Source organism: Daktulosphaira vitifoliae, unplaced genomic scaffold (genome assembly GCF_025091365.1).
Source record: "Daktulosphaira vitifoliae isolate Bord-2020 unplaced genomic scaffold, ASM2509136v1 Scaffold_4, whole genome shotgun sequence".
NCBI lineage: Eukaryota > Metazoa > Arthropoda > Insecta > Hemiptera > Phylloxeridae > Daktulosphaira > Daktulosphaira vitifoliae.
In genome coordinates this window covers 32,837,149-32,862,511 of record NW_026099575.1, presented here as the reverse complement: position 1 = coordinate 32,862,511, position 25,363 = coordinate 32,837,149, and the positions used below count along the sequence as shown (strand labels likewise).

The 25,363-nt window shown below is 32.1% G+C and overlaps 1 protein-coding gene across 4 annotated transcripts in view; it reads left to right on the top strand.

Moving 5' to 3' along the window:
- Positions 1-10,062: 10,062 nt before the first annotated feature.
- The window catches only part of LOC126904059 (insulin gene enhancer protein isl-1), a 29,469-nt gene continuing 14,168 nt past the window's right edge, over positions 10,063-25,363 (top strand). For 2 of the 4 annotated variants that reach the window (XM_050682704.1, XM_050682703.1), the window contains exons 1-2: positions 10,065-10,227; positions 13,934-14,176. In XM_050682704.1, coding sequence (XP_050538661.1) covers positions 10,197-10,227; positions 13,934-14,176 — 274 coding nt within the window. In that variant the 5' untranslated portion in view covers positions 10,065-10,196. Of the gene's footprint in view, positions 10,228-12,236; positions 12,371-13,933; positions 14,177-25,363 lie in introns of those variants that run through there. The other 2 variants (XM_050682706.1, XM_050682705.1) reach the window with 2 other exon arrangements.

The window sequence follows — 25,363 nt, the reverse complement described above, 5'->3', positions numbered from 1 at the left end:
CATAAGTAGACAATTTTTTATTAGTATATGAGCTAGTTAAATATATGTGTTACCGTTTGATAAATTTAAGTTGGAACCCTTACAATTTACAAGGAATGAACATAAAAAACATTTTAGGATTAATAAATTGATAAAAACACGGAACTAAAATAAATCAGAAGTAAAATTCTCAATATGATAGGATATCATATTTATATAAATATATTTATTATAATAATACACACAATTTATATGTATTTATTTTTCGATTAGTTAAGTGGTCAATGTTAAAAGAATCACCTAGTATAGTATTCAATAATGAACAATCAATTCGACAGATCGATAAAAAAGTATTTTTTAGACATTTTATGTAAAATAATTTCCGAAATAATATTGATTTTGTATACACTATATTATTTATGTAGTAGTAGGTACGTCACAAAGAAGGATATGTCCCCAAAGACATCATCACAGACTGAACTTCTTAGGAAAACTTTCAATCCTTTCATTTTGAATTTCTGGATATACTAAATTACTATCTAATATCCCCTTAACATGACACGGTAAAGTTAATTGTTTGGCATGTTTTCTACGGATTATTATAGCGATCGACTTGAAATTTGATTCATGTCATACATTCAAACATGAAATACTGTGGAATTTCATAAATTCTTCGTTTTATTCCACAACGCGACCGACTTTTTTTAATGATTCGGCGGTTGTTTCCTCTTTACCTACGCCGTGATGGATTTTAATGGTTTAAATATATTTTGTTCGACTCATTTTGCAGTTTCCCAATAAACACCACGTACTCCTTGACACGGCAATGTACGCAACGTTGTATGTCGTACGCGTTTGTTGATCGAACACTCCATTTCCGACGTCACGCGTTCGGTGTGTGCTCACCTCCCCTACACTCGTCGCAGCTCCGATACCGTCACCGAAATCTTATTATTGTTGTGCGCTCCGGGTTCGGTTGGCCCGCCGACTTCAAGTGGCCACTTGTCTTCGGCGGTCGTTGTTGTTGCGGCGGTGCCTTTGACGCCAGTCGCGAGACATCACCACCGCACACTTCTCTGCGCTACGGTATTCTCTTCTGTACACATCAGAACATCCGTTCTGCACAAGAGACGCACAACAAAACACACACAAACAGCGGCGTCTTTTGCGTACGCCACTCCTCGTAACAAAAACTGTATGTGTGTAAATACCGAGACACCGGTGAAGTACTTTATATTTAGGAACTTGTGTTCAGATGTCGTCGACTTCTCTTGCGTCAGTGCCGTTTGACACGACCAAAACGATCGATTGGCGTTTTTATTTTCAATATTTCAAATACTATTTGGTCACGTCTCTGGACGTGTTTATGCCCAACAATAGAGTTCTTATACTAACAAACATTATCGTCGCTCACTAAAATACTAATTACACGAAAAAAAGAAGATTGACACACAAGTAAAGGAGCCTCTTAAGAGTATTAGTAGTACTAAAGCTGTTCTTTTTATTTCTATGCCAACCGACTACTCGGTCAGTTATCTTGACATACCGCGCCCGCACATTTTGACCATGTAGATCTAAATTAGTATGGTCCATAAAATATAATACCATTTATTTTAAACACATTTATATTAAGATTGGCACTACGAATGAAAATTATATTATAATCTTGATTAATAATTTCAGTGAACTTTGATAATTGCAAAAATTAAGGTAATTTCAAAAAAACTTCACGATACCTAAAATTGAACGAGAATGCAGAAACCTCGCGAGTAATGCAAAACAATACATTTTTTATATAAAATTCTTTCAACGGATATTACTTAAAGTACGTCTAGTCAATTTGTTTAATTCATAAGTATTAACTCAGCCTTACTGAGTTTAAAACAATGTAAACTTTTAGCCGACTATTTCGAAACGATTCCCTGGAATTTTTAATTGATAAGTATATTCAATGAATATTATTCATATTGTACTTTTCGGTTGCTAGCATACGACCCGTTCACGCACTTCTCACGCCCCTTGACTAGCCTTACAAATTCCGTTGCTCTGTCATATTTGACAAGCGTGACTGATTTTACAAGTAAACCGACATGATGGCAGCCACACAGTATTAGAAGTTATGGCGGTTTTAATGCGATCCCAATATTTACCGCGTAATACGTGGCGGCGCTGACAGTACACGAGCACTTAATCGCCACTAACGGTACAGAGTATCGTCGAGGATTACCGATGACACGAACCGACGGGCCGTGAATTACCGGCGTTTTGTCATCCATCGATGACAAGACGCACACAAAATACACACACGGCGAATCTATGCGGTGCACAAATGGCGCTGAGGTCGGACCTGTGTTTTACCATTGTGCGCCCACAGTAAATGTTTGTTTACTCAACACAAAAGGGTATTTTTTTCAAAGCGCACGCATTCCGGCAGCACAATGTGATATATTGTGTGATATCAGTAGGTATTATTATATGGAAGCCGTTTTTGCCGTCTGTCGGTGCTGTACGTACACACATTTATACTTGCAGCTCTCCCTTTTATTCGCCATAATGTCGACATATTCTGGTTAAAAAAAGCGAAATAAATCCCCGCGGTGGTATTGTTGTAATTTAAATACATTAAACCGCAATAGCATTGCGATAGATTTGTTAAAACCTTATTTTATTAATCTCGATAAAACGTCCTTCATGTCGATAAATTTCAACTTTGTCGTAAATAAAATTTTCAACACTAGAAAACAGTAATTTAGACAAGATACCGACTGTTTTTCGCGTACTCCATTGTGCAATCTAAAAATATAATCGACTCGGCCTCGAGATTGACAACAAACGAAACCGTCTACTTTATCAGTAAGTAATATTAAGTTACTCTTCAATACCAAGAAGTTATTACTCGAGTGGTTTACCGAACGTCTTGTCATCGTGAGGTCGAGATACAAGTCGCATTGAACCGTTACACCTAGTAATTATTTAGTACATTAATGTAGTTGAAATAGAGATGTATTATTGGCCACTTAAATAAATGATAAAAACGTCTCATTGTTCGAAAAACGCTACTACTTTAGAGCAATCAAAAAACAGTCTCCGGCACATAATAATAGGGTTATGAAATAATCTTCAAAGAAATAGTGTCTGTGCAGGTAAAGTGCATTAAAATGCATCTCACCAAATACATTTATCGTTGTAGAATATTGCTGATTCACACGGACCATAAAAACGTTTCAAAATTATTTGACGGATGTCAAGTGTGAAAATGAAGACATTATTGACACCAAAAAAAACACAATAGCATTTTATGTTTCATAAATCCTATAAATCTTACAACTTTTTTTTGTTGTTGTGTAGAACATCTGTTCCAAAGAAGTGTTAAGACATTAAACCGAAAGGAAATTTGCCGCTACAAAAGTTTAGGCACATCACAATCGAAAAATAAATCTTGATGATGTACAGTTTTTATAGTACGGTAGCTAAATTTATATCAAAGCACTTGGATATTTTATACCCCCAGACCAGAACTCTATAAATACTACTGCGGAGAACAGAATACTTTTCAAGCGAAACAGAACGTATTTAAAAAACGACGTGTTATTAGAATTCGTTTTGATGAACGTCAGAGTTAAGTTTGTGTGCGTCGGTGGCTTTGGGTCGCAAGGTTTACTCGACAACTGGTAAAGATATCACTCGGACAGATATTGTTCGGCGTACGTATCAGAATGGCGTACGGTACACCTCGCGGTTCTCGGCATAGGTTCGATTATATCTGCCGCACTGTTCGTGAGCCGCGCGGGTTGCGGTTCTGCGTAACCGACACCGTTTTTATCTCGAATCGAAACACTCGCCGTTGACGTGTACTGACACGTTTCCGGTTAAGTTGTCTCGGGTCAAAGGCGCCGAACGTCCAAAACCCTGACGCACACATCTCGCACCATCACCACCGTGTCTCCGTACGAACGGCTACCGAAAATAAACTACTAGCGTTTTGATAAGATGTACCTGCGAACGGTGTTGTGTGTGTACCATACCGACAGCGCTCATTGTCGTTATCATTTTAATACTGTAGAAGAGGCGACACACACGGTGCACGCGTATGAGAATAAAGAACCGTTCTTTGTAGCCGCTACCGTGTGTAGCCGTGGGACGCCGCGTAAGTGTATTATTATCGTAATCGAGTATTATGTCCTCACAGACCTCTGCGCAATTGTCGCGAGCCCATTACACGCAAGTGTGTATAGTACCGGTTGTAATGCCGCGTCTATTCGTGAACGGTGTACATTTCTACGTGTACATACCAACAGCGGAGAGCAAAGAAACCCATTAGGTAGCAGCCATTTTTCTCGCGACGACAAAAAAAACCACCGCCACCAATCTCGTGAAGACTGCCAATGGAAAACGTGACTAGTACACTGTGGCCTGTACATATTTTTATTGTCACTATAATACATTCAAGAGTATTATACCCATACGATACTTTGTCTTTTTACTCGACTGCCTTGAAAAATCTGTCAGTTAAGCAACTCTGAGATACGATAAGATAACATTTACAAAAGAAAATTAAATAAATTACTAAAAACCGACTGAACTTATGTTGTTTCAAGCACTTGCAGTTATGCAACCGTAATTTTCCGCGAAATATTTTACTATTTTAATTGTGAAGGGACTTAACATAAAATAGTCCAATATCAAATATACTCGTACGATACTACACCCAGAGAAAAACCTCGATCTATATAATAAATTCATTGTTCAATTTGATAAATATATCATTACTATTGAATCAATGATATATTTATCAATATGATATTTTTTTTTCTTGTCTTGAACAATAATTATTTATAAGAATAGTTATTTTGTTCGTATTAATAAAACATTATCATAAACCCTTGATAAAATTTCTCTTTCAACTTTGATTGAGGTTTTTCTTTGGGTGTAAGAACTCGCCCTATAAGTGTAATTAAACGAACACCCTTTCTAAAAAGCTTTTCCCATCAATAACATACAAAATAACATACAAAATAGCATACATATATAGAGTACAATATAAGAAAAATATTGGTAGCAAAATGTCTTCTTAATGTGGTGTAATAACATTTCTAGAGCATTCTAAAATTTGTAAAATTTTAAATCTTTTCGTTTTTTTTTCTACATTATCATACACTCATCTATAAAAGTATAGAAGTAATACAATTTTCAAATATGCAACTTTTCGCATAATAATTACTGTCGTTTGATTAAGCGCTTATGATTGAAGTGAAAAATTTAGTTATATTATTATATTTGCATTGTTGGATTCAATACTTGTTATATAATTTGTTTATTTCTATTTATGGCTACATAAGTAAACTGTTACATTTTTTAAGTCGAATTAAAAGCAACTATTCGGATTATTATTTTTATTTACTTTAATAGTATTATTTAGGAAATATCCTACTAAAATAACTCGTTTTCTTACTCACTGAATACCCTATAAATATAAATAGGGAAGACCGGGTTATGTATAAATTCATTATAACTTTAAAGGGAAAATGTACAACGTTACCTCTGTCTGTCTGTCTGCCTGTTGCCAAAACTGAAGCAAAGTCTTGAGAAAAATAATAGAAAGGACACACGGAGCATAAAACTTGATGTAAAATCATACTAACCCACGACAGGATATAATAATAGTTATCACGTATAACATAATAAATACCAGAGTACCTGAAACTATAATAAATAGAACAAATAAATTAAAAAATAAACTTGCCAGAACTTATTGAAGAAAAAAAATAAAGTGCGCACTTGTCTCTTTATCAGCGAAAGTGATTTCTAAAATAATCCAAGTTATGATATTCTTAATAAATAAGATTTACACAAGCATTATCACACTTAACCCGGTACACAAATTTACTATGGCAAGTGTGAAGTCGCATTTAAATAAATCATAATGTTTGTTTGGCAGAGAACTTCTTTAGAAAAGACCTAGTTGTCACAAACACCGTTGATTATATCGTGTGACAGCTGATTTCCAGCGTCTTTGCTTTACTCACCCCCTTGCCCACCTAGTACGGCAAATCGATGACCTCCGTGTCAATTGTCATCCGTGTACAGTTCATCGTCGTAAGTCAGTGAGTTTTGTTTTATGTGTCATTCTTTTCTGTAACAAGCGCCTTCGCTCCAACGGTAAATTGTTCGGCCATGTTACGCCGTTATTCTTATTATTTGTTTTTTACACCCTTGTGCTCAAACTTCTCTTGCACGTCGCCAGTGTTAGGCCCTGAACATCACTAAAATAACTTCATTGCCACAGTCGCTTTTCCGCCGTCTGTTTTCATCTGCCATTACGTTCCCAGATCTACACTCTGACTCGCGGTACTCAGATGTGTCGACACAATTACCACAAGATCTCATACAGTCCACTCATCACTTTTAACAACTTCATCCAATCAGCTGAGTTTTATATTATGTTTTAATGTTATTTATTATTTGTTTTAATTGAGTTTAACTATTTTGTTTCATGCCGCTTCGCCGGCCATTAGTATTTAAGGGCCCCCGTCACCCCTTAAGTTTAAGATACTCTTTGAAGAACTTCTAGTATATGTAGTTATTTGTCACTCTCGTTACTTATTGGATGTACGGTTAGCCGTCATCCTCCCAGATGACCTCTCTCTTGCTTCAAAAATAGCGATTTAAACAGGCTTAAGGTAAATCGGCAGCCTAGTGCGGTGCACAACTAGCCGTCCTCCGATCTAGCTGCCTGCTACGAAACAATATTTTTTAATGGTTAATGTATTAAAAGAATTAGAAGATTGGTAGTGTAGTTAATGATTTAGTTGAAATGAATTGCATAAAAAAATTCAGTATATGACCAAGGCAGTATTAAATTTTTACAAGCGAGCGATAATTAATAACTATATATTTGACAGGACTACAAGCATTTGAACAGTTGTATGAGAAAACCGAATAGCGATTCAACGAAATTTCTTCTAATGAATGTACATAAATACTTATAGTTATCATGTTATCATGTACAAATAAGCAACAGATACACCGTCTCATCTTATATCATAATATGTCGTAATTTGTATTTATTTATGAACATTTAAGATATTATATTAGCGATCGCTATTATGAATAAAGTAATTTTAAGAAAAACACTCGTTGATTCAATGTAGAAATAAATAATATTTATTTAAAAAATAATAAATTATTACAAGACAAAGACAAAATAGTTTATATAAACAAAATTAATATAGGCCATTGAACGCATCCAAAAAAAAAATTATCCATGTGTAAAAAATCACAATAATAATGGTTAAATATGTGCACATACCACTTATGTGTTGCAAACAAAACTCTAAATGAAACGAAAATTCGCAGTATGAACACATATAAATGTACAATAATGTGTGCTAAGCGTATACTGTACATGTATATGCGGTCGGTAAAAATTGGAATAAATAAACGTCCGGAAAACTACAAACTCAGTCACAAAAAACTCCGAGGAGGGCGATTGGGACGTGACGATGAAAGGCGATCTGACCTTCCATTATAAAAGTGGAATGTCTCTTCACACTTTTTCATCAAACGTCTGCTCCGATTGGCGCGTACCTCCATCTGAGCGGCAATCTAATTGAGCTTCTTTAAGACTCTTCGACCGTACAAGTCGAGACGGTCCGACTTAGACCAGGTAAGAGCTTATTGCTGGGCGAACAACAAGTTCAAGCGCAGCATAAATGTCCGTACAGAATTGATCAGCCGCCTGCCGTGGACTTCTTCGGAAGCATATCTGTTCGTGTAGTAGTTTATGACACTTAAAATGTGCATCCGCTGGCTGATCAATCGGCTTCGCAACACTTTCAAAGGCGCAACTAAGCGGTTGAATGCAGTTTGCATCACTTTTAGGTTCCAACTTGATGTATTCGACTTTTAAGAACATTATAAAACGTTCATAAAAACACTTCTGAGTGTTTTTCTGAAGTTTCTGAGAGACATTGTAGATGCTACTGACTGTAGTACACTGTATTATATGCAATAATTATTGTTAAAAGTATAGGAAATCATATTTTCTACAAAAGTGTCTTACAAATTAAATTAAATATCAAACTTTCAATTGTATATAATGCCTTTATTAGCAACCAATAAAAATATCTTAATATTTATTTTGCTAGTTATTTCATTAAAAATAATTCTTTAGGTTATTTTTAATTTTGAAGATAATTAATAAATTATAGCATAATACAAGTAATTACTAGGAATTAAATATATATTTGTTATGGATGCTCGTTAAAAATAATGTCTTGTTTTATTTTATTTTTGATGAGTAAAATTTGTTTGTATCAACTCTTGCAATATCATCAATCTAATAAGATCATAATAATATTTAAAGCCAAATAACGTGGGAAAAAATAAGGTCAATGCACACATTTAAGAATTTGAAATGTTGAATTGTGTAAAATAATTATAAAATATACTTTAATAGAGACACTTGTTTGGTACAGTACCGCTCGTAAGAAGACATCCAGTTCCCCTGGGTTTTCTCTCATTTAAGTTTAATTTTAGAAACTTAACAAATATTTTATCGGATTATTGAACTAACATTACCTTTGATGGTTAGGTATATTGAGTTTTATTTAGGTTATAAATGTTGGTATTCCATTTATACTTTGCGACTTTCAAAAATCGATTGAAATAACCTTGAGGTGTTTTTAAATACTTAAAAATAAATTTCGGATGACAAAAATATTTTTCAAAAATAAATTGTCTACATTAAAAATTTTGTTTTACACTTTTAGCTTTTATAAAAAATAAAAAATATTTTAACATAATTTCTGGAATTAATTTAATATGTCTCATTTTTCAAACTTAAAGATCATTGTCTTTTTAAATTGATTCTATTAAATGTAATGCGTACGTTTATGACACACGTGACGTCGTATCACTTAAATCAACAAATCTGATAGTCATCACGACTGTTGTCCTCGAAATGACCTAAATTTGTCAACGGATTCGTCAAAAATGTTGACAGATCACTATTGAGAAGTGGTATGATTAAAAGGAAAGAGAAAGCAAGCTGACACAGAGTGAGCAATGTCTGAAATGACCGCCGCATAGACACTCTTTTAAGTATGCCGCTCGCCTGAAGATGCAAAATCGAGTGTGAATAAGGCGTAAGTGGTTCTAGATGTCGNTATCACTTAAATCAACAAATCTGATAGTCATCACGACTGTTGTCCTCGAAATGACCTAAATTTGTCAACGGATTCGTCAAAAACGTTTAAAATGTTGACAGATCACTATTGAGAAGTGGTATGATTAAAAGGAAAGAGACAGCAAGCTGACACAGAGTGAGCAATGTTTGAAATGACCGCCGCATCGACACTCTTTTAAGTATGCCGCTCGCCTAAAGATGCAAAATCGAGTGTGAATAAGGCGTAGGTGGTTCTAGATGTCGTTTTTTCAGCACAGTCTTTAAAGTAGCCATAGAGTCTAGTGCAGTTAAAGATGTTCTACGCATAGAACGTCGTGTCTCTATGACACTACGGCGATGACCTTTTCAAGGTGTTCTACAGTGATAACTTGCCGAAAAACCGCAGTCCGTTTTCAGTGAGTGGATAATAGCGAAGGTCAACTCGGCCGAAGCTGTAAAATAGTTATTTTACGAGCTGACGCCGGCCGGGTAAATAATTCACTATACGCAACACAAGACGTGTCCATTCATAATTAAATTAAATTGTAGTAGACGGTGTCAGTAGAAAAGCCTTCGCGGCGTATAAATGGATGCAATGGACGCGAGAAGTGGAAAAAAAGGGTTGACAAGGTGTTTTATTGCCGGAAGTTTTGATTGTTCGCGTCACGTATATCCGACTGCAGACGTCTGATCGGGCGCCTTATTATTGTCACACGTCGATTCTCTGCTGTCGCCGGCACCGAATTTCAACGTGTCTCGTGTTCTCCACTGTGCGTGTAAGTGTTTGTGTATGCCACATACACGTTTTACCTGTTCCAGACGATTTTTACCCATTTTTGGCGCCAGTCTGTGTGACAACATACGCACATGCTGGGGGACGGACGGACACGACTCGGGACCACATTGCGGTTTAAACGGTCCAAGATCAGTTGGTCGTCGACCGTGAACAGTGATTGAAGTATTTGAACACGTTCAATAACGTCCTGCAAGGAGTTCCTGGCCATAGTAAAAAGGGTTTTTATTCAAAACGACACAGTTGAAATCGGAAGACATGCCACCGTATCATTGCACAGCGGACGACAGTAAGTACACGTTGCACATCAGTCGAGATCATGTTAATTATTTGTCGTGCGCAATGCGACAGTATTGTTATTACATGCAAAAGTATCCACTCGCCCGGACGATTTGAACAAAAGTTACAACGACAACAAAAACCTTGAGAAGTTATTCGTTTATGTTTTTATTTACTCCGAACGTCAATCGCATAAATTATTCGGAAATTGATAATGTAAATAACTTTTTATTAGAAAAATATTTCTTTAATACTTCAAACAACTTTTTTTCGTCTATTTATTCATCTCTATAACAAATACTTTGAACGCCTTAAATTACATTTATGGGAAAACATTTTAACGGTAGAAATCGTCTAGATTCCCTAAAACGTGCAAGCGGCGGGTCTATTAAATTTTTCTCCCCCCCAAGATATTTTTACACAACAGCGTATATAATTTTTCTGGAATTATCGAAAGGCTAATTTCAATATTGCGCATGAACGCTTTTAAATTATCAATTAAACCACTGATTACTGTTAATTATTGCTACAACATTACGACTTTTCACAATTTGCGGTCTCATACTTTTTACGCACAGCCTGATATTTTAAAAGTATACTTTGTACGGGTCTTACATTATTTTTTTTTTTTTAATTTCATTTTGCAAACCTATCCCAACGTAGTTATCACTTTTATACATATTCTGTTTTTGTACGAAACGGTTTCAATTCGTTTGATTACTAACCGCTTTTTAAATATTCCTTGATCTCTTACAAATCAATTTTTTCATCCTACACCTTGGACGATTTTTTTAACTAAAATTTATATATAAAATTCAAAACTTACGGTACTCTAATTAGCTCACACATTAATTGTATTTACTATTGTAAAATAGTAACCTTCGTCATAATATTATACTTGAACGAAAAAAGTTATTTTCCTTTCAACTTCCATACATTTATTAGTACCAATCTGATGTCGGCCATGTAATTAAAACTATCGTTATCAATTTTGATTCATTCGTCTTGTTAATATATGAAATATATTTCTTAAGTTTAATATAAATAATAAGTTTAAAGTGCATTACAATTGGACCGACTTCACATCCATTTTCTTAAAATACAACATGAAAAAAATACATGAGTTCTAAAACTATGTATGGAGTTTATTTCACGTTCTAAGAACAATTAAAAAATAATAATTATTTTAATAAATCAAAAATTGTCTCGTAGTAAATTTTTATTTTTAAAAAGGCAATAATTTCAGTTATTACTTTTGGCACTTTTAAAGTATAAATATTATCCAAAGAGTAAAATTAAATGGTATGAGTGATGTGTTTACCTAACTTATTAGTAATAACTAAAAATCAGCATAGGAATTTTAATAAATGTATAATTTTCTTTAAAAAAATGTGTGATACGACTCAATGCCACGACTACTAGCCGGGAGCATGTGCATGGACAGTACCTCCACCCCTTTCCATAATTTTAAAATTAGTGGCCCTCCTCAATAAAAGACACATTGGTTTTTGCAACACTGATACGATACAACACAATATTTTGTGAAAATAACCAATGGGTCATTATTTATCAATTGACTATTTATTTTTTCATAGTATTAAAGTTAAAACGTTAATACCTTGTAATAATGAACAAATAATTCCAATAAAAAAATAATAATAGATTTGGTGTGCATTGTATTAATAAAAAAAATTGAATAATGATAAACGACCAAAGAACAGAAAAATCAAAATTAAACAAAATTACAAACAACTTATGAGTAATAAGTAAACACTACACACGTGAATAAATATATTTAATATTAACATTTTTTATGCTAAAATAATCGAACTTCATAACATTTTAGGTTCTTATAATTATTAATAGCAATATTTATTTTTATATAAACAATATTAACCTTTTTAATGTATTACTTTAAAATATATAATTAAAATTTCTTAGGGCAACTATATATACCTATTAATTTTACAAAAAAAAATATATATATATATACCAGTTTTTGTTGTTTGTATTAATGTGTTATCAAAAAGAAAATTCATTAAATTTTTTATAACTTTTAAATGCATTGTCGTTGTGCCGAAAGTATACCGATCGTATGATGAGCACGCAGGTGGTTTTACAAACTTAATGATGATTAAAGTATTCATTAAAAGGTTCGTGTACACCTCCACTATACTCTGCTATTTCGTACATTTTTCGCGTTCTAAAAGACTCTTTCGAGACATTTCAGTGGCGTGAAAAAATGCTCTTTTGTATATTAAGTTTATTTAAAATCGTTATGTTGTGAACAAAATGAACCTTAAAAAGCCTTTAAGGCAACAACTCCGGTTAACATCTTAAATTGTAAAATTTCATTTGCTTGTTTTCGAGAGGTTGTCGCTTTGTTTCTTCGATTGTCACTTAAAAAATAAAATTGTACTTAAACACGTTTCTCCTATTTACCGTGCGGATGCCTTCAAACAGGCGTTACATTTTTCACTAAGAGTTAAACTAATTTCAAGGTGCTGTGTAACTATGTGATCCCATTGAAATGCTTTAGACACTTATTCGGAGTTTTTACTGTAAATACGTGTTTTTTATTTTCATTGTAGATAAATTTACGAAAGTCTCATTCATTTTAAGTTTTAATTTATTGAAATTTTAATAGTTTGCAATTTATAACGTGTCAGTTCATATTTAACAATTTAATGTTGTTTCTGTCTTCTTGTACATGTTCTTCGTAAAACTACGTTTAGCATTAGCTCTTTTATATATTTTTTAGTACAAGTTTTGTTTGCAAAGGTAAAGATTATTGCACGTTATTGTTCGAGTTTTTTTATACGTTTTCTGTAACGAAAAGAAAAATCAATTTTTAAAGTTTTTACCAAAAGTGGCCTAGGTGATATCTAAAGCGGCATGTTTGAAGTGTTCGATTTCTAAAAATACTGTAACATTAGTTGTAGTACTTTTGTAGCGTTTAAATTTAAAAGACAACAAAACGTCAGTTTGCTTAGGTATGTTTTACACCAGAGTTAGGCCTATATGTACAGCTTTTTTAAAACACGTGTAAGCGGACTATTCAACCTTAACACTTGACTTTTCAAATAATTTACAGTATTTCGCATTAAAACTCTGATAGCTTATACTGATAATCAATAACTGTGTGATAATATCGGCGACTCTGAAACACCGAGTGTCTGGTACGCAGTGATTTTTGTTTAAAGGGACGATGCACCTGACTTGACGGCGCAACGTATGCTTTTGGCTCCACTGCCGAGGCTTTGAATCGATAAAGAAACAACGTGTACGCAAGTCGCCCACTAGAGCTCAGCGCCGGCCATTTTACGGTGGCCACAGCCAATAGGAAGTATTGATGGGCGGAGCGCAAGTTACTGGCCAGGCGGAGACGGCCAAAGCGATACGGGTCGACAGTAAAGTGTCTAGTGCGGTGTCGCCGGGACGCGCGTCCGTGCACGGTAGTCGACATCAAAATTCGCACAAACAAAATACACGCATAATTTAAAATGTATACACGCACGTTTGTTACTATGTACGTTCATACATATTGTATGAACATATAAACGCAAAACATCAGGCGTCGGCTATTCTTAGAGGCCCAATATTACTTAGGTTTTTGTTGTTGTAGCTATTTTTTAACTCTAGCGGTCCGAATACAGATTTAATGAAAAAAAAACTGAGTATTTTGTTCTAATAACACTTAAATATTTAACCCGTAGTTTGCACTCGGTCCAAGTTCGTTGCGGACGCTGATTGTTTTATGGTCGAACGTGCACCCACCGTGAGTTCGACAACGTCCAACGCGTGGGCGCCGGGACACGCGTGGTCCCCATACTGCAGCCCATCCGCAGGAACCACCACGCTGGCTACCCTGATGCCGTCCGCCCTGCATAGGGGCCCCCTGCGAATATCACCGGTCAAGTCGGAGCCCTACGATATGTCTGCCGACATACCGTCAATAAGTAAGTACATGTTTTGCTGCATATGTATTTTATAAATAGGAAGTAGACTTTTACACAAGTATTATAAATTATTTCTGAAGTTAGTTAAAGAAGACCTTAGGGCAACATCTAAGTATGCCCATGTCTTAACAATCATTTTTTACGAAATCTAAAAGAAAATTCCCAACGTTTAGTGATCTTTATATTTGTTGAAAATGTATATTTTGTCGCTTCATTAACTTATTTTCAACAAATTTATGTTTAACTCGTGAATTGCACAAACCTCAAGAAAACTTTATCATTTTTCATTAAATACTAAAAATCAATGTGGAGTTTTAAAAATTGACACTTATAAATGTTGCTCCAAAATCTTCAATTGAATAAAATATAAAAATAAAAATTTAAAGATCAGATTTTTTGTTCAATAAATTCCTCATAATGAGGTGCGTAAAAAGTTTCCATAACTTTTGGTTATCATGAGAACCCAATCATGATCATAACATACAATTGGTCAGTTGTAAATAGCCGAAAAATGTTTAAAAGCTTATATTAATGATTTTTAACTAGTTAAACTAATATTTAATAGTTTTGCTACACATATTGATAAAAAAAAAATTTTATATAAAAAACATTCTAAGTTTACTTAATGATATACTTTAGTTATGCTCGTGTCGCATTTCATTTCTTTGTTGTTTTTGCCCTAATGAACGCTTCTATAGTCTAAAAATAAGCATTATTAGGTGTGATTACTTTAGTTTTTATCAAAACATGTTTAGACTATCCTTTTCTGATTAATATTGATAAAATAATGATAATATTTTCCCAAAATGGTTAAAGTCGTTTTTCCTTGTTTATTTTGATATGACATTGTAGAAATATTTAAAAAGTCGAATGAATATTGAAAATACATCAACGACCGTTTGTTGGTGTATTTCCTTAATCACATAACAGTTTTTATTCACTATAATCAAGTTTCTACAATAGAATCTTTTACTTAAGTTTATACGGCCTGGGATATCACTGACAGTTAAAAATTATTACACGAAATATTATTATTTAGGACACGATTTTGTTTATATTATTGTAAGTATAAACAAAGACAATTGTTTATTAAAAATTTGGACCTTGTTCGGTCAATTGTTTAATTTTGTCACTTATGCAAAACAATCTTTTACCGCCATTTACTACCTAAAACAGTATGGTTACATACTTAAAAAAAGAATGTCTAAATGGAAAATATTGCTTTCTTTATGGCTTATTTTATACCTATGGGTATATTTATTTATTTAAGATTTTGTGCATTAATTAAAATCAGTGCTTATACTTTTGTACGCAGTTAAAACTATATTAATAACGAAATAGATTTATAGTATGTATAGACTGTTGAATAGTTTATTCCGAAGAGTCTATTCTGTAGAACAAAAAGCAACTCTTTTTTATTATTAAAAAAATTATATTCGATAAACTAGAAGTAAACAATATAATATTTGATTCCCATTTTACTATAAGTAGGTACTACTGATCGAATGATCAGTCACTATGGAAATAAGTAAATTAGGTTAGTTTAACAATACGTATTTTTGTCACTAATAATTGTTTGAACAATTTGAAATATATAATCACGAATAGAATAGAACTATTTTCCGAGTAACCTCTTGAAATAATTTTGTATCCATACCCGTAGGTATTAAATTATTTGTATTTAGACAAAAAAAATCGACAGTTAAAATTTCAGAGAGTATTTTAAACTAAAAATTGAGAAATTAGACATAAACTTAATAGAAGAAAACTGATTTGGATACTTTGACAAGTTATTGACAAAATGTTGCCGACTAGGCGAATATTTTAGTATTTTTATATTGTAAAAACATTGTTTTGAGTAAAATATTATATTGTAGATGGTTCTTTAGGTAAAAATCAAAGTGGAGCGCTAATGTATTAAAAAAATTAATTAATTACAATTTTTAACTTAGTTTGTTCATACTAACTTAACCAATATTATAATGTGATGTTTTTGTTGAATAACTTTAACAAAATAAGCAAATTTCATTTTATTTTTGAATAAGTTATGTGAATGTTCAGTTGTTGTAGTTGATAAACTGTTAAGTACTATACAGAAATAAAATCATTTTTCCCAGAAATTTGAAATATATGAATTGTACCCCAAGGAGGTACTGGACTTAAGATAACTGTCTATGTCTTGAATAGCAATATCAAAATTATATGATATTTAAGTATTTCATAGTACTACTATAAAATGTTTCCTTTTAGTTTTTATGGTATGGACTGGAATGGATAGTTTATATTTCTTTAAAAAAAATGCCTTTTATATAGACAGCAAAAATTTCTACTATGTTCGTTATAACAACTCATAACTCAACATGATATTTTAAATTAAACAGAACTTCATAAGTAAGAAAATATGACTAACTAGCCCAACCTTGGAAAAAATAAGATATTAAAAAAATTTGAATAAAAAATGCTATGCCTAGTTTCAATAGTCACATAGTAAACATCCATGGCGATAACAAATTTAAATAATAACAGATAACACACTAAATACACTAAAATCTTATCGTTTCACACACTTTTAAGAGCGTCTGAAACATGAAGTTCTTTTAGACACACCAAGTACTCACGAAACTATTCAGTTTCTACTATTCTTTCGAAATTTCAGTACAATACAGTTTTTTAAGCGTTAAAAATATACATAGCTAAACAATCCGATTGTTGAATGTTAAAGTCGTTATGTCAGTTATATATATTGTAAAATCTCTGCGCAAATAAAAAATAACTATTGCCACGGTGATCAAAATTTTAAAAATAATAATTTCCTTGAATTTTGGTTTATGAACTTATACTTAGACACTGATAAATGTTGTAAGTAATTTAAATTATAAATCATTATTGAATTTATTTTTATTAGTTTGAAGTAATTAAAAAAAAATAAATCATAAATTGTAAATCCCAATTTTTTTTAACAAAAGTTTTCAAGTGTCGCATTTCTTCGTCGATGAAAAAATTAATATATTGATAATTTTATCATTTTGAGCATAATTGTTAAACAAATGTTTATATAGGATGGCAAACACATGTGTATAGTTCATTCAAGTTCATTTACCCAATAATTTGTTTTTTTGGTTACTGTTTCTATCAGAGGCAGGACATTAAAAAATCATTATGATGTGTTACAGATAGTCGACTTTTCTTATGTCAATGAAACATCAAAATTACCAATGACACAAAAATATTTTCACATTTTTGATATTTTCTGAAAAAGTGGTGTAATTATTTAAAATATAGATAATAATTATAGTGGAAGGACAAATCACATAAAGTTATTCCATAAGACTTCAAATTAAAATAAATTCGTGTAGTTTTTATATTCAAAGCTAAAAACATGTATTAATTAAATAAATTCATTTCTTGTTTGATTTTCAATTAATTAAAATTTAATTTTCATCATGAATGTTCAGTAATCTTTTAAAATAATTTAATAACTAGGAAATAACAAAGAAATAATGTACACTCTAGTTTATTAAATCAAATTAACAATTTATATTTATTTCAAGCAGTTAAATAAGTCATATCTAATTTTATGTTAAATTTAAAATTAGTTGTTTGAAAATAGTTTTGATGTACATTTTTAAAAATTAAATAAATAACCAACACTTTTTTAAAATAATTTTAGATATTTTTTACAAAAAATAAAATGAACTAAATAACATAATTAACTTTTATCGGCATGTCACTTATATTTTCGACTAAAAATATTTAAGAATCTTTTAAAAAAGAAATGTGCACATACTGCCTACTATGATTCTAAATATACTGACTGCATGGGCTATACTACAATATTTAGAAGTTTAAATCGGTTATAGACACTTGACTTTTCTTTTGTAAAGTAATTACATTATGTATTCCAAGGTGTAAACTGTAAAACAGTATGTTTTTTGGTTATTATTTTGAAGCCATTTACGAACCGTAATTTTATGTTAGCTCGTGATAGTTTATTGGCCGACTCGACATTTAAAAATATATATATATATACTTGCGTGTTGATTGTAGTAAAAATTACATTACAAGTTCGTGATGTTTAGTAGTAACACGGATCTATTCAGGTCAGCCCGCGTCCCGCAGGTTTACAACTGCTGCAAATTAACACATAACTCGCTTGTTCAATTCGTTTGTAATTAACGAAATTTGGAGAAGAAATTCATCTTTTAACAAAACTCCTTCTTCTAAAAATTCAGTGTAATCCATTGATTTAATAAAAACATTTTCACTAATTGCGCGCTGTATTCATTAGAATATCAATTTTTTTTTTCTTAATGAAAAATGTTGGAAAATTACCTATTCATCAATGAATGTTTTACATTTTCTCTATTGAAAATACTAGGACGCTATGAATTTTTCATTAGGTCTAAGTAATATCTTAGATTTTGAAACTAGTTTTGAACTTATTGACATCATAAAAGATTAGCGTTTTAATTTCTAAAAATTCGTTTTCAACAAATTATCGTTGTTATTTTGTTTTGCATGATCATTACAGTTTTTAAAAAGCGTATTCACCCGAATAATGGGCGCACTAGATTTTTTCAATGGAAATCAAAATTCTTACTTTTTACCCGCTATCTGAAACACTTATGTCAATAAAAAAAAAACTCGTTTGTTTAAAAATTACTTTCGATTTTTGTAATTCGTTTTATTTCATTATCTCCAGTATGTTTTTCTACGCCACACTGTTAGCTTAACAATAAGTGTATAGGCAGGTGGCATTAAGCCCTGTAATACCTATACAGTTTAAGTGTACTTAATGTTGGTCGAGTAACCACAGTTAACATGGACAGTACCAGAACCCTCCTGTTTGGTATACTGATTCCGAATAACAATAGGAGTCGCCGCCTTTCGTACATGCAAATTATGCAACGAACAACAGTAAAGCGATTTTCAAAAACGGTGTAGGCGCACACCACAATAGAGTTCACAAACACTACGGCGGCTGTAACTAGAAGCTACCGAAGATTAAGCGTTTAAATATATAATTTATTTTTTACTCGCTGCGTTTGTCCGCAATTAACAATAAGGAATTTTCCGCACACAACCTGCGTGTGTCTACTACTTTATTACATAATATATCCTTCGCGCACAATTGTCGTTATACTTGCGCAATGTATTTTGAATACCTTTACGGCATCCGTTCGACACGAAGAACTGGCAGAATTCCAGTGGCTCTGAATAATTACACGCTTATTTGGTAGAAAAATTTAACTAGTACGGCTAAATAATCGAACGTATCTGAAAGTGTACACGAGTTGTTTTTGTGATGAAAACCTATACGGTTTTTTTTTTTACCAAGTCGGAGCACTCATTACTCAATATACATATAGCACTATGCTACTTATAAAACGATTAATCTACTAATACTATGAAAAATGCGAGATTTCCGTTCTGTACCTCACGGTGTCCAACAGTACACTGTCATCTCTACTTGACTCGATCCGGCCGGTTTCCAAAAAATATGTACCTTGAAAAATATATATTCTCTGTTTTTAATTCAACGAAACACATGAACAAATCGATCATACCGACATTTGTCGGAGTTCAATTCTTAGTATATACATCACGAATGGCTACTACCGAAAAGTTCGGATTTCCAACTAAAAATATCGCCGAGCCACTTAGACTTAAAAAAGTGAAATCAACGTTTGTTCAATCATTTTTTTTTTTTATTAGTATCAAACATCATAACTAATAATTTACTGTATCAAATGTTTTAAATTATCTTGTTCGGTCATAGGTTGTGTTTATAAAATAACTATAAACACAAGCATACCAATAGGTTTGTTTATAGTTACTAAACTTGATTATAATCGAGTTTAATTCACACGATATCTGGAGTTCAATTGAGATTCACATATTTTCCACCCGACCTAGCAATAATATAATGATAAATTACATTTTGTTTGTATTTAATATTTATATGACAGAACATAATATGGCCAAGTCGATAAGGAAACGTTATTTTCTTGAGTACATGTGCACGCACACACGACAATGTTTGTGGCGGTAAAGTGTTCGCTTTATTATCAAGTTGGATGAAGTTTAGACTCTGTAAACCCTCCAAAACACCATTTAGGCTTACATGGAACGATATGCTCACTTTTTATCCCTTAATACATATTTAAAATTGTTTTAAAAGGAAATAATAACAAACATTGCAAGAATTACTAAATGTATAGTTTATCTAATGATTTTTTATTGAATAAATAGATTAATTATTGTGGATTTTAATTAATCGTACTCGGACTCTATGAATCCTTGGCTAAAGTGATATTCGTTCAGTTATGTTTCGGGCATTTCTTATACAACTCATCTGTAATTTAAATGTTTTAATATACATCAGCTAGAAAATTAAATGAATGAAGAACTGACTATTTTTAAACGTGAGATGGTTCAATTATTCGACCATTCATAATTAAAATAATGAGTTATTGTAAGTCATTTAGAACTTAAAGTGAATAAACTGGATTTGAACTATGTCGAATACATTTGAATTCTAAATATGTGTTAGTTAATACATCACATGTCTTTAGTATTTTTGTAAACATGTTTTGAAATATAACTGTGGTTATAATTATGATAAATGATCAATCCTACTAAATAATACTGCTATCAAAAATTATGATTAATAATTTTCACATTTTTCTGAAATTATTTTCGATAAACAGTGTAATGATATTATCCGCAACAAGAACCTAAGTAACATTTTAATGTACTTGGTACATTCAACAATGTTTTTCTAATATTCATGGTGATTTCTTTTTTGTTTTTATTCTGGTCGAGCCATAGAGATTTTATGGAATCAACACGTATACCAGTTATAACACGCTATGCAACGAATCAATTTTTATAATCTGTTATTTTTTTATTTATTTAACATTTCATCCCGATGAACTCAAATATTTAGCAAAATTACAGGTACAAACAACGATAAAATTCAACCGCGCGTTTATTAATAATCGTTTTGTCTCATTGAAGAAAAAATCTCATCAGGTGTACAAACGACTGCGGTAAATAAATAAAGGAAACGAACAAGGGGTAATAAAATAATTTTACAAGTTTAACGTCATCGTACGCGTACGGCTATTTCGATTTCTTCCTCTCCGGTCATAATACATGTATATTAATCCACATTATAAGACGTGTATTATTATACATAATATACAGTGTGGGACGAATAATCTTGTACTCCGGATCTCAATGTTTATATATATATATATATATACACGTATAAAATTATACACGACGGTGGAGAATAACAAAAATAAGTGTAAAGAAAAAACTAGTTTCGGCGCCTTCTTTGTAATTCTTCTTCTTTCTCCCTCGCGCCACAGAGATCGCACTTGTCGGTACAAAGTTTATTTTTTATCTGTCCTTGTCACACATCTACACAAACTAACTCGGTGTATATTGAAATTAGCGCGGCATCGATCGTTCATTGGATTAATTATGTACGTCCGAGCACATTAAAACCACCACCGTCGCCGCCGTTCTTGAGTTTTTTTTTAATGACGGTCATTGTTTTATCGTTTATCGGCAGTCGTCGCGCGACTGATAGTCAACACGTTTTACATTATAACACTCAAAAAACCCATCCTCAAAGTTGTCTGGGAGAAAATATAAAAACTAAAATAAAATAAGACTGCACCCACCTAGGCAGTAACACATCACTGTCCAGACGAGAACGAGACGCCGGCCGCAACAGTTTCCTTTGGCATTTATTACCTAATATCTTCGGTGGCGACGGGGTTGGGTTCAATAGTATATAAAATTAAAAAAACACCGAGACTAGTTTTTTGTAACATACATATATTTGTATTAGCTCATAATTAACCATCTCACTTACGCTCAAACTTTTTTTCTAAATACTATTACCATCAAATGCTGGAATATTAAAATAATTACACAAAGATATAACGCCTTTATAAATATTAATTTATAATTTAAAACTAAATTCTATTTCATTAAACATAAAGTTTGTTTAAAAATAGTCTTTTAAACTAAGTAATAAAAGTTTTACGCGAACAATTAAAAATTATTAAAATGTTTTATATGCCCTTAACAAGAAAATGTCGAAATCAAGTTTTTTTTTTTTGTTTAATATAATTAAAATAGTATAAATTTTACTGACTACCTTGACAATCGACACAGTAGCACTACTTGATAAATTATGTGGGCGTCAATGGCCTAATTTAAATAGACAGTGGTAGCAGAAAATTAATGGCATTAGATTAAAGATTATTAGTTTTATCTTAGTTTAAAATTTATTTGACTTCCATAATGACATATTTTACGGTTAAACTAATACTGTATGAAATAATATCATTACAGATAATTTCAGTTTTTGCTTCAAGCATTTCAACTAATTAAAAAGGGTTATAACATTTTAAATTATAATAACACCCGCCTAGTAGAGGTATCTTCACCTGTATGGCCATCTGTTTTTTAGTCAAGTTGATAATTATGTGTCACAAAAACGTACAACGGCGAGGATCAGTTGAATAATGCAGTTCTACTGAAACCGCCGTGTCGCCATGAAGATGTGCGGGTTACGCGTCTAGTCAAAATAAAAAAATGTGAGGATTTCTCCCGTTTACTTCTACAACCGATTGCCGCTGTTCAAATAGTATGCGCCGCTTTGTTTACTTTTTTACAATAGTGAGACACACTGATTTAAACGCAAAATCTAACTGCAGTTAACACTGGTAGCATTGCAACCGTGTGGGCGTTCATACGTTTCATTTAGACAAACAAAACATATTTTATGACTCTAATATTTATATTTATAATTATAATTCCTGTGGACGTGTCATGACAGTCAGTAGTCCATCGCCGTATTGGTCTTGTCTGCCACACTCGTTAATGATATGCTCAGGTTGTTGTTTAAATTCTACTATACAGCAGAAAACATATTTTTTTTTTTATTTAAATGTTCATACACATTTTTTCCGGTGATGGAACGTTTTCGAACATTTCGTCGTGCGTACGGACACTTGGTATACATAATTATTTATGTAAATATCATCTCTAAAAAATATGATTGCCCTGCTTAATATTTTTGTGACAGTATTATCTGATCTTCTCATATGCATAATTTATTACGTGTTAGCTGTAACATGTGACGAACGCGTTTTACTATCAACCGGTTTACGCATTTCATTAATTCCAATAGAATGACGTAAATACGCCAAATCTTATAATACAAATTAAACAGTTGTCAATTATTAATTAATTGTAAATCGTTAATCCGTCACAAAATATCAAATTGCGTCTAAATTATTAGACTTACGTATTAGTATTACACTTAATAGTGTAATACTAATACGTTACAATATACTTATTAGTTAAAATACTTTTTTGATTACTACGACACATAGCTCTACCCTAAGTATCTTTTTTAAAACGTTAATTTTACACATTTTAGTTTTTCGATTTTTCGCCACGACCAAAAACTAGAGAGCATTTCAGTGAAGAGTTGATTAATAAAGAATGGAGTAATTAATTCTGTAGTTGGCATAAGTGTTACTGAAATATTTAAGCATTATGCCATCTATATGTACTGAAAATAAATATAGTAATAAATATTTAGAACTGAAAATACTGGTTACCACAACTGATCTCTGTAGTTGCCTAATAACAACCTAACGTTGTATTTAAGAAACTAATTTTGTTGCATTAGTTTTATAAACTAAACAAGTATTTTGTTATCAGTACAATTCAATTTTCAATACTAGTAACTAAAAATGTTAGTTTATTTCTACATAATAGTCAGTTATCAGCTACCAAAAATAACCGAATTGTTTTGTTGATTCTATAGGACGTTTTATACATATGGTTAGGTGTACTATTTTACTATTTAAAGTAAATAAAGTACTAATTTTTTATCTAGTTTGTTAAATTTACTGAACCCTCCTAGCTAACTTACCCTTTGTTTTGTTAATAATTATTTCGTAATTTCAACAATATTATTTATACAAGGTTCAAAAGTACAAATTGATATGAAATTTAATATAATTAAGGAAATAAATTACAGTGTAATAATTTAAATAAATTTATACAAACATCACATTAAATTATTACTAATTCAAAAGAAGATAATTTTACATAATTTATAGTTGAAATGAAAGATCTATGATTTAAAATTATTTACAAAATACACAGTTGGGTTATTTAGCACACTCGTATAGTTAGCAATCGACTGTCCATCATTAGGCATTTGTCATTTTTAACAACAATTAGCTACTAATATGTTTTCAAAAAATCAACAACGCGTACAGTTAGTCTCCTAGTATTAATGTAACAATAACAATAAATAAATTTTGTTGTAATTACAACAAAATCATAAGTCGCGATAGCATAACGGTGGTTAATTAAACAACATGTGAATCTCTAGGATCAATTTGATAAACTTTCTTAGTAAAATGATATTTAATTACAAATTAGTTTGTACAGAGTTTTTGTTTTTTTTTTACTGTTTATCATATAACTAAACATTATAGAACTTAACTCTTCTTCTTCTTTTTCCTCGCCTTAATCCCAACTACTTGGGGTCGGCCACCCTTATCCTAAACTTCCACTTGACACGATCTCCCACATCCTCTACGCTCACATTAGATGTCCTTATATCGCATTCAATAAAATCTCTCCATCTCTTTTTTGGTCTTCCTCTAGCTCTTCTTCCTTCAACATTCATTTCTACAACTGTTCTTACGGCTTCCAATTTTTCTCTTTTCATAACATGACCAAATCATCTAAGTCTATTTCCTCTCATCTTATCCACGATTGACGCTGCACCTATACTCCCTCTTATATGCTCGTTCCTTATCCTATCTTCTCTAGTTATTCCACTCGTCCATCTAAGCATTCTCATCTTTGCTACACTCATTCTCTGCTCTATTTTCTTATCAACTGCCCAACACTCTGAACCATTCATCATAGCTGGTCTCACTACAGTATTGTAGAATTTACCTTACAGCCTCATTGGAAATCTTTTATCGCATAAGACATCAGACGCTTCTCTCCACTTCAACCATTTAATCCGGTGTCATACATCCTCGTCAATACCACCGCTCTTTTGCACAACTGATACTAAATACTTAAAACTTTCCACCTCTCCAATCACGTTCTCGCCTATTGTCACTGGTC